Source organism: Gastrolobium bilobum, unplaced genomic scaffold (assembly GCF_033153095.1).
Source record: "Gastrolobium bilobum isolate Gb01-03AN ecotype WA unplaced genomic scaffold, APGP_CSIRO_Gbil_v1 utg27523, whole genome shotgun sequence".
Lineage (NCBI taxonomy): Eukaryota > Viridiplantae > Streptophyta > Magnoliopsida > Fabales > Fabaceae > Gastrolobium > Gastrolobium bilobum.
In genome coordinates, this window is record NW_026898903.1 from 33077 (window position 1) to 45993 (window position 12917).

At 32.2% G+C, this 12917-nt stretch overlaps 2 protein-coding genes across 2 annotated transcripts; one reads left to right on the forward strand and one right to left on the reverse strand.

Moving 5' to 3' along the window:
• Nucleotides 1-4053: 4053 nt before the first annotated feature.
• On the forward strand, nt 4054-7333 carry LOC133285269 (cell number regulator 8). The gene is made up of 3 exons (XM_061482478.1): nt 4054-4471; nt 5170-5372; nt 6710-7333. Exons 1-3 carry the CDS (start codon nt 4210-4212, stop codon nt 6947-6949), a joined length of 705 nt encoding a protein of 234 aa, XP_061338462.1. The 5' UTR covers nt 4054-4209; the 3' UTR covers nt 6950-7333.
• A 1752-nt stretch (nt 7334-9085) lies between these two features.
• Nucleotides 9086-10862, reverse strand: LOC133285270 (DNA-binding protein S1FA-like). Its single transcript, XM_061482479.1, has 2 exons — nt 10696-10862; nt 9086-9468 (listed from the first exon to the last, which is right to left on the reverse strand). Exons 1-2 carry the CDS (start codon nt 10747-10749, stop codon nt 9274-9276), a joined length of 249 nt encoding a protein of 82 aa, XP_061338463.1. The 5' UTR covers nt 10750-10862; the 3' UTR covers nt 9086-9273.
• Between the last annotated feature and the right edge of the window lie 2055 nt (nt 10863-12917).

Sequence of the window (12917 nt, forward strand, 5' to 3'; positions counted from 1 at the left end):
TCATTTCGTGTATAATTTTTTTTTAAATGCAATGATCCCTCTGACCCGAAGTCATGGGTTCAACCTGGGGATTTCGAGGGTTAGAGAAGTCAACTTGTAAGTAAGGTCTAACTACTAAGCCAAATCCTCCGAAAGAGGAGTTAGTGTCCCGGCGAGATCGACATTGGATGAACTAGTATTTTAAAACACTTTTTACCCTATTTTCCTGGTGTGAATTGAGATACTATATAATTTTTAAAAGTATAAGTAATCACAAAAAATATATTTTGTTTTATAATAATAAAAAATATATAAATATAACTTAATAAAAATGTACGGTTAGAATTGAGAAATGTACCTCATATCCTTCCTTCTTGAACTTAAGATGACCCAGGTCTTGTACACAAATATCTTTGAAGAGTTGTATCAACATTGGATGGGGTGAAAAAAGAGAAAAATAAAAAATGAATAGTTGTAATAAAATCATGTAATATATATCTGTGAGGATTTTATATATGGAGTGGATTTTATATATGGAGTTTCAGTAGCTCAAGGACTTGATCCATTTTGAGTCATCTACATCACTTTATCCTGTTTATCTGGAAAAAAACAATAATCATAATATTGTAATATTTTTTACTTAAATATTATAATATTTTTGCTTAAATTTTATAATTGTTGGACAAATAAAATATAAAATTAATATTATAACTTTCATCCAATAACTTAAGTTATTGAAATGATATTTTACATGATATTAAAATTTTTGTGACCAAATATTTACTCTTCAAACCATATAATTTTTATGTGAGGGGTGTGTACTAACGGATTGGGTTACCCATGTAACATTTTTCGATTATTAATTGAGAAACGTTACTTATGTATTTGAACTATAATTATATATGTATATATCACAAAAGACTTGGAATGTAAGTCTTACTGAAATTGACAATTTTTTTTTTATAATCTAAAATATAAATTGTTGAAGTATAAATTACAAAATTAGAAACTGTAGAAATATAAATTGCTCAAATAAATAACTTAAAATAAATAGGAACACAGTATCTCATCAGGACCGATTAGGTGAATAAAAGAAAGAGTAAAGTAAATAACAAAATAACACTTTCATGAAGTTTATATTTTAGAAGAAAGAAAGAAGTTACCATGACTCGTAATATTTACTTTTATCGTCTTCATTATAAAACTTCCCCACTTTAAAATTCCTTTATTTACTTTTTGGAGTGTTATTTCTAATAATTTATATATTTTTAAAATATTATTTATAATAATTTGTGATTGAATTATATATATTGAAGTGTTATTTATAATAATTTTTATTATTATAATTATTATTATCTTTTAAGGTTTTACAACCAACCCTTCGGATAATGTTACATTTCTTTTTAACAAAAGCATCCAATATAGATAATTACACAAAAAAATTCATGATTTTGCAATTTCTTAAATAATAATACTTAAATACAAAATCATGTCCATGAATTCATCTTTGTTAGGGATAAAATATTTCTCGCCCCTATTAGAGATGCATTTCAAAAATGAAAGGTATTTTATCCCTAATTTTATCCTAAATTGAGAGGGAAAATATTTTATCCCTATTAGAGATAAAACAAGGGACGGATCATAGAAATCGAAAACATTCTATCCTAAAAATAGATGGATTCTAGAAATTGAAAACATTCAGTTCCTAAGTTCATTAGTAATAGGGATAAAATATTTTTCCGTCTCAGAATTCATCCTTAATGGAGACATAATATATTTCGTCGCTAATTCCATTTCAAATAAGGACGAGTTGTTTTTTTCATTTCTAAATTCATCCCAATTAAAAATGTAATATTTTTTGTCTCTAAAATTCGTTCCTTATTCATATATATTTTTTAGCATATAGTTAATTTCTATTTTCAGTTTTTCTTATGTCGTGTATTATATTTTGTTTTAATTTGTAAAACTTCTATACTGCAGGTTAAGAAAGTTCGTGGATGAAGACGCTTTACACTGCAGAAGTGAGCTAAGACTCCATGCTCTTATGTATTATATACATAGAGCGAACGTAATGATGGAGAAGTTGGGATATTCTATCATACTTTGCACGTATATGTGATATAGGAAAATTCCGTATATATATATATATATTGAGAATTGTGTGGTGACGGCAATGATAGAAGAACCGCGTGTTTTCTTATGTTCGGTGTCAAATATTCTTGTAACCTTCGTTAAGATATGTTCCTTTTTGTTTTAAATATGAGAGAGATCTGACTTCCTTGCTGTTGTCTCTCCAAACCAACAAATTACGTGACGAAGTTTAGATTCCTTGCTACGTTTTGCTAATTTTTTTATTAATTTTTTGGTATTCACTAATTTAGATTTTTAACTATTCAAAATGTTTCAAATTGGTTTTTTAATTTAGTTATCACTAATTTTGTTCCGATTCCTGGCCGTGTGTACGAAAAAAGCTTTGTTGAGAGAGATTTATCCACTTAATGTGATCTCCCGTCTCGAAATGATTAGTCTTCGACTGTTGGAGGATACTTTGAAAAACCAAAAAAAGAAAATGAGTTTAATGGAGTATTAATTTATGAACTAATTTGATGAATGAAGAACTAAATTAATTCTTTTATTATTTAGGACTAAATTGATGTAAAAAATATTTAAAAGATTAATGTAATAACATCTTGCGTTAATGAGAGAATAAAATGATTACTAAAATATTTATAAAAAAGAAATGATTACTAAAATATTTTGAAGGCTATGATGACCCTAGTATATTTAGAGAATAAAATAAGTGTTTATCTAATAAAATGATATTATCTAGTAAAATTTTAACAATTTTTTTTATACTTTTAAAAATCTTCCGGTGTAAAAGCTATGTCTGTAAATGATTATATATATACGAACTCATCCAAAAATTTAAAAAGTGGGCACTCTATTATTGTTAAAATCTTAATTTATCATTACGATTTTACGTTTTTACGATTTTTTTACATTACGATTTTATTTTAATTTTTATCTAATTTTACTTAAGATCTCAATTTCAACTATACTTACGAGATAGGAATAGAGAAAGAGGAAAAAATCGAAGATGTCACATAGTACTTTTGATCGAAAAATTCATCTGATTTATTTCGTATCGTTCGCTCAATTGAGAAAATAGGTCAGATTCTATAGGATGAAACATTACAGCGCACACAATCATTCGTGCTTGTTTGGATGCTATCGGGGGAACCACAAGGACCCCAAGCCAGCAAGCCTTATCGCCTCAATATTAATGCCTTCCTAGACTCTTTTGCACTTCTTTGTTTTTTCTCTTAGTCCTTTTTTCTAACTCGAATTTTTTCTAGTCTGATTTGCCTTTGTTTGTATATTGTATTTGCCTAGCAATGATCATCCTCTCTCCTTTTATTTATTTATTTCCAGTTTATGAACATTTGATTTTTAAAATAAGAAAAGGGAAACCTCATGTAATTGTATATGTGCAGTAAGGTTTTTTTTTTTTTTTTGCATATCAAAGGGCATGTTTTGTCATTAGAAACATGGAATGAATAATATATTCAGTTATAATTTAAATTTCCTAGGTGTCATTATGCTAATTTTTTAACAATTTGGGTTGACAAATAAAATTATATTTAGCTTGACGTGGCCAAATATTCTCAAAATCAGCTAGACATTTGGGGGGAAACGAAAAACTTATTGTCTTTGAGAGGAAAAAACCTTATACGTTCGGATAACATTTTGCAAAATAATTTTTTTGTACATGAAATTATTCATGAGACAGAGATTAAGTTGCTATAAGAAGATATCAAACATTTATCAAGCTCTTAATTATTTTGTTTAATATGTTTCTTACGTTATATTGTTATTAATGATATTTATAACATACAAATCAGTAAATATTTTTAATTATAACTTGAGAGTAATTTTATAGGTGAAGGAAATGGGAGGGAAGTGCATAAATGATCCAACGGTGCATGTATCTAGCTTAGGGAGGAAGAATCCAGAAGTAAGATATAGAAGAATTAATATTAGTAATAATTGGGTGGCGTTGACGTGGTCGAAAGAGAAAGAGGAAGCGAATGAATAAGTTACGTGTGGTGTGGTGTGGTAAGAAAAAATAGAAGAGGCGGGGAATCTTTTGTTTCCACCGACATCCCATCCCTTCACATTTCTCGATCCCATCGATAATTCTGTTATTCAATCTTCAATCTTCAATCTTCAATGGCTGATGAGCAACGTAATCACGAGGAGGCAAGTCCTCTTCTCCACCAACAACACCAACAGGAAAAGGAACAACAACCCGATAACAAATCCAAAACAGCACCAACGCCACCTGAGTTTATTCTTGGATGGACCGCTGATGGTCATCCCCTAGGCCATGGCAGCGTCGTGGGCCAGCCCATGGGCCGTTCTTCCTGGAATTCCAGCATCTGCTCTTGTCTCGGCCAAAACGATGAGTTTTGCAGTAGCGATCTCGAAGTTTGTAAGCCCCTTCTCTCTCCCTCCCTCTCTCTAATTCCGCGTTCAAACGAATGACATTTTGTTAATAGGAGAAACGTCGTTGTGTAATTGATCGAATTCGAATTTCGTTGAGGGGAACAAAATAGTAGCCTGATCAATTTTATTTTGTATATAGTGATATTTTCAAGAGTCAATTTTGGTATCCCTTAAAATTGGAGGAGAAAAGGTCTTTAGAGATAAATTTTTCATATAAAGCTCATTTCTCAATTTTTTTTCAATCTCACATGTGTTTTCGTCCAAACTAGCTTTCCATTTGACTGTACGAAGGTTGTTTGCAGATAAGTTATCATCCTTATTTTATTGAAAATGAATGCTTTGCTCGGACAATAATCTGAAAAGCTCAGTCTTTCAGCGAATTCAACAGTGGAAAGATTGTGAGTTTCTCATGTACACCTCAACCTTATGGCTGGGAATTAGACTTCCTAATCCTGAACCATAAGGACGGGTGGAAATATTTGTTATTATGTTTATAACATAATTAATAACATTTGTTGCTTTTAACTTTGTCGGAAATAAAAAAGAAAAGAGAACTAGTGCTATTGTTATAAAGCAAAAATGCTTGTGGATCTTGAGCCTCATGCTCCATTTGATGTGTTTTCCATCTGGATCCCCATTACATTTATCCAATTTGCTTATACTTGAACTCATGACATGGGCTAGGTCTTCTTGGGAGTGTGGCTCCTTGTGTGCTGTATGGGAGCAATGTTGAGAGACTTGGATCTGCTCCAGGAACATTTGCCAATCATTGCTTGCCATACTCTGGTCTGTATATAGTTGGGAATTCCTGCTTTGGTTGGAATTGTCTTGCACCATGGTTTTCCTATCCTAGCCGTACTGCTATTCGTCGCAGGTTCAATTTAGAGGTAAGTTGCTCTTTTATTCTTTGCTTCTTATCATCTAGTGATTATTTTCGCTCTCGAACCTCCTGCCATGAGGGTGTATGTGAGGAAGAATCATAGGGAATTAGAGTCCCAAGTGGGTGAGGAAATTGGCATGACTGAGGGTAACTGAGTGCCAGCTTGGCCATAAACTACAGTGAAATATAAAATGAGAGAAGAGTGGAGAGGGAAGGTAAGGAAATACTGACTAAGGAGTGGACTGGAGAGATCTGGACCTCTGAATGACGTGTGTGCTACGGTATCTTTTTCCTTCAGTTCAGTATTGTGATTTATTGTAAATCCATCTATATCACTGCAGATATCACTGGTTATAGTAAAATATTATAAGTTCATTCACTTTTTCTGTGTGATCTGATCCAGTTCCTATCATAATGTTTAATATCTGATAAGTGCCACACCTATTGCCAAAAATGTTATCATCTTGTTTCAATTGTTAACCTGTGGACTTCAAATTTCTGGATTATTATTAGATATAAAGAATTGACACTAGCATTAGACATACAGCATAACACTAGATAATTTTTTTCATGCAAATTAGGTTTTTCTACTCTGTCTAGCTGGAACATTCGAGATCCATCTTTCTAAAATGAACAAGATAATCTATCCACATAACTAAAATGCTGGATCGGCATTATTGTTTAAGAAATGGTGCCAAATTTCTAATTCTATAGTGGACTGGAGAATTCTGGTTTTGTTGAACTTTTTTCATGTAGTGATTCGTTCAGTGTATTTTGTACACCTTGTCCAAAAAGTTTTGGTACAATGGGGTATATGTCAAGTGCGGTGAACTTGTACTGAGTGATTATAGATTGAGTCGTGTATTAAGAAAGTAATCTAAGCTTTAGCCTTTTTTATGAAGTCGAAATTGTTTGTCATTTATGGATTTACCCGAGAAAATAATCCTATTATTAGGGGTAAGTTGGATTAATTGAACATTTTTGGTATTTTTATGTAGATTTTGTAGGAATGTGATAGGTCAGTTGGGGTGCTTGAAGTTTGGTTCAGTATAACTTCAGGTGCATTCAATATCAATTTTTTATTGCTTAATATTACTTATGTCCTTTAGTATCGTATATATTGCCTTGTTTCATGGATGAAAAGTCTATATAAGCGAATTCCAGATTGATAGAAGTGAGATTTTCCTTTGCATTCCAATCATCTTGTTTTGTTTTTTGTTTTCCTCATATCTCTCTCTCTCTCTGCCATTCTCCCACAAACACAAAAATCACATTTCTATACTATTATGTTCTGAAAAATAATTCAATTCTGAGTATGAATTATTTGTGGTCCTTGGGAATCAGGGAAGTTGTGAGGCACTTAATAGGTCATGTGGGTGCTGCGGAAGCTTTTTGGTGGATGAGGCACAGCGTGAACAGTGTGAGTCGGCATGTGACTTGGCAACTCATGTCTTCTGTCATGTCTGTGCTCTTTGTCAAGAAGGTCGTGAGCTCCGTCGTAGGCTACCTCATCCTGGTTTTAATGCTCAACAAGTATTGGTTATGATTCCCCCATCAGATCAGACTATGGGACGTGGGGCTTGAAAGTATTCTTCATCTTGGAAGTGCTATTCTTGTGTATGCTGCTGTTGCCTCTATATAATTTGATGTTGTTGAACCGTGTTATGCCTTTTGTCTGAAGATTATCCTGGTTCTTTGAATTTGGTAATAAATAAGTGAATGAAACACTATCGTAATTTCAGTTTGATTCGTTTAGATTGGAATGATATGGGAGGAATTTTTCTCCTAAGTGTCTATGTGTAATTACAATGAACTGAATGAAAGAATATGTTACATTTAAGGTGTGATTCCTGTATGGTTATGTAATTTTGCTTAGTTTCTTCGGGGTTACAAGGAGTATAATGTGAACAATTTTGATTCTTCTGTCTTGATGCAGCTTAAACTTTGAGCACGGTATTTGCCTTGTAAAATATTCTTAGCACCTCTTTTATGACGGAACATGTTGAGCTCCGGCTTCCAGTTTTATTTGTGTCCTTTTTTATTGGAATACGTCATTGAGTTGTTACAGCATCTGCTCACTCCGCTGAGATTTGCTTGAAACGCGCATCCACATGAAGCTTCTTTCTTGCACAACCATAGATGAAAGTATTCTAAATTCAGGGTTGGAACAGTGTACTTCTCAAGTTGCGCGCCCCTTGTTTAAAAAGAAAGATCTCTATTTCAGTTACATCTACAGTGAAAATATTATAAACACATTAAAGTGAATAAACAGTTAGCATTCCGAGAAGTTTTCTTCCGGTTCCGCGCCTGACTAAATTTGGAAAGGCATGAGATGTACAGAGATGTGAGAGAGAGACAGACAGAGTGAAATCGAAGAGAATAAAGAAAAGTAATGAGGGGAAAAAATGGAATAGTTTCTGTAATAGGTAACACATGGACATTAAATGTCTATCTATGCCTATCTAATTTGAAATTTTAACATGAGAAACAAGCTTTACAATCACACTATTTTTCTTGGATGATTTTCTCGGGTGCATTAGCCAACTATTGATGACCGGTGACCACGATTATTATTTGCCTATTATCGAGAACAATTGAAATTAACTTCCCAGTTCTATGGAAAATTGAAAATCTTGCATGACACGCGAAGCTATGAATGGATCTTAGAATTACATGATCTAGTTTTCTCCGACTTCCGGCAGCGGTTGCCTCATGTTATAATAAGTTAGTTTCTCTTTATTTTATTTTTTTGTCTTATTTTTACCTTCTTGGCATTAGTACACACGTCCAAGGTTGCTGCAACATCATCATCTGACCGTTTAAGGTGTTCAACACAATCAGGCTTTGAAGAAACGAAATAAAGCGATTTAAATCATTCTCTCGCCCTCTTGCATTTCGGTTTTATAAGTATGTAAATGTACAATGAACTTCATTTGGCTCGTGTAACTCTCTATTTTTCATGACTTTTAATGTATTTTACAACCATCACACTAATGGTATGTTGAATTATAATTATTCTCTTAATTATGTTAAGAGTCCTATATAAAGACATATTTTAGATAGAAAAAATGATATTTTCTTACTTTTAAGAACTCATACTTGTTTATCTTATTTTTCCTTTGATTTTCTTTCTATACTTCTTTTTTCTTTCTTTCATATTTCACTTTCTCTTTTTAACAAATTCACAACAATTTTTACTTATATTATGTTTATAATTTATTTTATATTTATTTTATATTTATAAATATTTAAATTTATATATTTTTTAATTTTTTTTAAATAATAAAAAATTTGATGAATGAAAAAATTTAATCCACAATCCAACCCTAACCTAGCCCACTAAATTATAAGTATTTGAGGATTAGGACTAAAAATGCCCTAATAAGTTAAGGCAAAATCAAAGCTGACAACACTTGAGTGCTAATGCAGTTTGACATGCCCAATTATACAATGATCCCAAAACCTGTCGTTTGTTGTCTTGACATGAACTCTGTTCACCAAGGAGCAACGAGTTGTAATTAGTGGGAGAAATTCTCCCTAGATTATATTTGGATTATTTTTCCTTAGAGGAAATGGGTCGGAAATGAATCTTCTGGTGTTCCGTTCCTTTCCCATATATTTTTAAACTCTCAATACAAGGGATCTTGTTTACCTTCCCCTCGTTTCTTTTCTGTTCCCTAATTCAAACACAGTGTAAAAATCCTCAGTGGGAAAGCAAAATGATAATTTAAACATGAAATAGCTTGTCCCAAATATATTGCTAAAGCACTTACACATAAGACCAAGGTTTCTATCAGTAACACACAGGATAGAAAGATGAACATTAACGTAACTCAAGACATCACAGAATGATAAAAAATTTCTGAAGAGTAATTTAAACCATAGAACATAAAGTGAATACAAAGTCTCTACTCTCCAGGTGCAGAGACGCCTTGCTTCAGTTTCTCCTTTTTCATCTTCTTCTTGGAGACTGGCTTCTTTTTTCTAGGAGGGAGGGTCTTCTGTGCATAAGAGTAGAGTACGTAATTTCCAATGAGGAATGTCAACAGCAACCCACCAACAACCAGGAGAACTATTAAGCCTGGGTTAAACCCTTGGGAGCCCTAAGTGTAACAAAAAAATTAAGCACTTTAAATAAGGCCATATCAGCGAACTAAGCAAAAAGAAATTGTACAAGCAATAGACACGCATTTATTTTAAATGGAAAATAGACATGCAATACTGTCACTCGAGAGGCATCGATGTATACAATAACATAAGAATTATAGTTTTCTTCAAAGATGAGCCTCCGTCCATTTGAGCAAACGAAGAATGACTACAAGGTGCAACTACTTTTGATCATTTTAAAACAATTGCACACAGAACAATTAAATGATTGGACTTGTTTGAGACCAATCATGAAGGTTGCAAATCTCATCAATATGGAATATCACTATTGATAAGAAAACTTTGATACACAAAGTATGCTAAAGATTGAGATAAATTGCAAGCTGCCATACAGAGGATTTTGCAGAAATGATGACTTCCAATTGAAAGGAAATTATAATTTCAACTTAAAAGGCTTCAAACTACTTCATATAAAAACTTCCTGAAGTCAAATTCTGAAACAAGAAAATTAGAAGATCTCATGACAATATTATTCTTTACTTCAAATAAACAGAACTTCTCGTTGGGTGTGCAAATCATTAGAGCCATGCCATCCTATTTAAACTGACTTGTGTTGTTTGAAGTTAAACACAGCCCCAAACTATCCTTCTGCATTATTGCTATCACCTAAAATCTAAAGCACGGATTGGCATCAACATAAAATAGCAACACATTGCATACAAGAGAAATTTTAACCTACACAACAACAGTTGACGCTATGAACAGTTGCCCCATCATATCACAGTGAAAATGCAACAAACCTTAAAAGTGCCCAATATAATTTCCATAAACATAAACAAGCAGATAATCATGACTAAATTATTAAATTTGAATATGAAAATTTACCCAAATCAAAACCCTTGCCGAAAAGCTGAAGAATAAATTTTAAAAAAGATCCCTAATTTAATTTCAATCCGTAACATTGGAATCAGTATGAGTTTTGGCATCATTGAGAAATTCAGGAATGGGTCTTCATCCCGAAGTTAAAACATTAAGCAAATTTGTTAAATGATTTTAAAGATCTGAGACCAAAACATGCAAGGCTTGATCCGTGATTTTAAGATATAATTGATTCATCAATGATATGGAAAAAGGAACAAAGTACATGAATTGATGCAGACCAGATCTAAGTAATAAGAGAAAAAACGATGAAGAAATTAAGATGTTGGTAATTGTAATTGTACCGCGCGGTCGAAGGAAGGAGGAACTTTATCAGAAAACTCAAAGTCATCGGCCATGGCTGAGGGTGAGGACCTGTGCTATGCTTTGTGACAAAACAAATGGAAATGTTTGCGGCCGCAGCTTCAAGAAAACAGACAGAGATTTAACCCAACGAAATCGGCATCTACTGCTAGAATACCCATTTTTTCTAGATAAAAAAGGTTGCTGCCACACATTTACTCCTCGTGGGGTAAAAAAATGGATATTCTAACTACAAAAAATTATCACTATTAATTTATTACTCATCACATCATCATTGGATCAAAGAGAGAGAATGTTAAAATTTTTTGAAAAGAGAGAAAATATTAATTTAATGGTGATTAGACAAGTAGTAAGTTGGTAGTGAAAAATTTTGGTAGTGAAAATATCCCTCATCAAAAAACAAATATTATCTTAACGCCAAATGCTAATTAAAGGTTTGTAAAATAGGATTAATGTTTATTGTGTGACCCAAAATGATGTTATATTGGAAAATGTCTTCGTTGTATTTAGGGGTATCAATATAGGATATGACACGTGGATTGTTCCGCGACACGACACGAAAATTCATGTTCGGGTTGACCCGTAAAAAAATTCGTGTCGTGTTCGTGTTGGGAAAAATAACACGTAAAAAATTCGTGTCGTGTTCGTGTCGACCCATATTTTTTTTAATTATTTCATTTTTATTTTTTTATTATTATTTTTAAATTTTGAACCTTTTTTTTAAAAATTTTTTGTCAATTACCGATTTAACCCCTATTTTGCGTGTTATTTGTGTCGTGTCGTGTCAACCCGCAAAAAATCTGTGTCGTGTCAGTGTTGAAGATTTTGACACGAATAAAAATTCGTGTCGTGTTCGTGTTGATGTATTCGTGTCGTGATAGATTCGTGTCGTGTCAAATTTGTGTCGTATCAACCCATTTTGACACCCCTAGTTGTATTATTAGATTATTGGGATTCGGAACATCTTTTACAAAAAGCAAAACAAAATACAATTAAGTTTATCTATTTTTTTTTAGTTAATATTGTTTAAGTTTCACTTGTTCTTATTTTTTTTTATTTTTTTTGATAACACACTTGTTCTTATTTTCAATAAAAGGAGTATATAACTTCTAGATTTGGTGAAAAGATATAAACTCGAAATCACATTAGTCAGACTTATTAGAATTGCATATACTGATAAGGGTATGTATAGTTCGAATTGAACTAAATTTTATAAAGAAATGGTTTAAATGCTTTGATTCGTGAGAAACTAATTCGGTTCAATTTGAAAATGATTCGGTTCGATTTGAAATCGGTTCAGATCGAACCTATTCTGAAAAAAAAGAATAAAAAAATATTAAAGAAATAAAGTAATAAAACGGTTTGGTTCGGTTCAAAAATGGTTCGGTTCTTAAACTGGTTTCTAAAAACCATTTCGGTTCTTGAAATGGTTCTTTCAAAATCAGTTTGGTTCATGAACTGGTTTTCAAAAATTAGTTATTTTAAGTGTAATTCAGTTCAGTTCACAGTTCAGTTCAATTTTTTGATTCTTTTGCACATCACTGTATACCGATTGGTACTTACCAAAAGTATAATCATTGTATTGAATCTACGGCATTATGGGAGATTAAAGATATTGTTGTTCGGCTGGGGTTTAGAAAAAGATCATTTTGTGATTTTGACTTATTTTGGGTTATATTAATTTTTGTTATGACAAATTTTTTCTTCCAATTTCAAAACAATATTATTTTAGGTTCTGAAAAATCATCAAACCCTTATAAATATTTTAATTAATTTCAGATTTGTTAATCTAAGTGATTAAAAGATTTTGACATGTAATTATTATTAATTTTTTTACAATATTGTTAATACCTCGTATATTGAGTTTAACTATTTTAAGAATTACTTGATGCATTTAATAATGGGTTATGTTTATCTCATTCTACATGAGATAAACAATTTTTCCATACACAGAAGAAGGGGTTGGGTCCCACCACTATTTTCTCTCTCTCCTCTTACCTGTGGGCTATGAAACACGGACACGTGTTTTTTGAGAAAAAAATGCGTGTCCGACATGTGTTGGACACGGACACGTTCAGACACGCGTCCGACACGTGGTCAACTTTTTGGGACATGTTAACTTGAGGGACACGTGTGTTTGACCGAATCCGACACGTAGTCAACGTATTTGGACACGTTTTGCATTTTTTTTTGTAAAAACTAA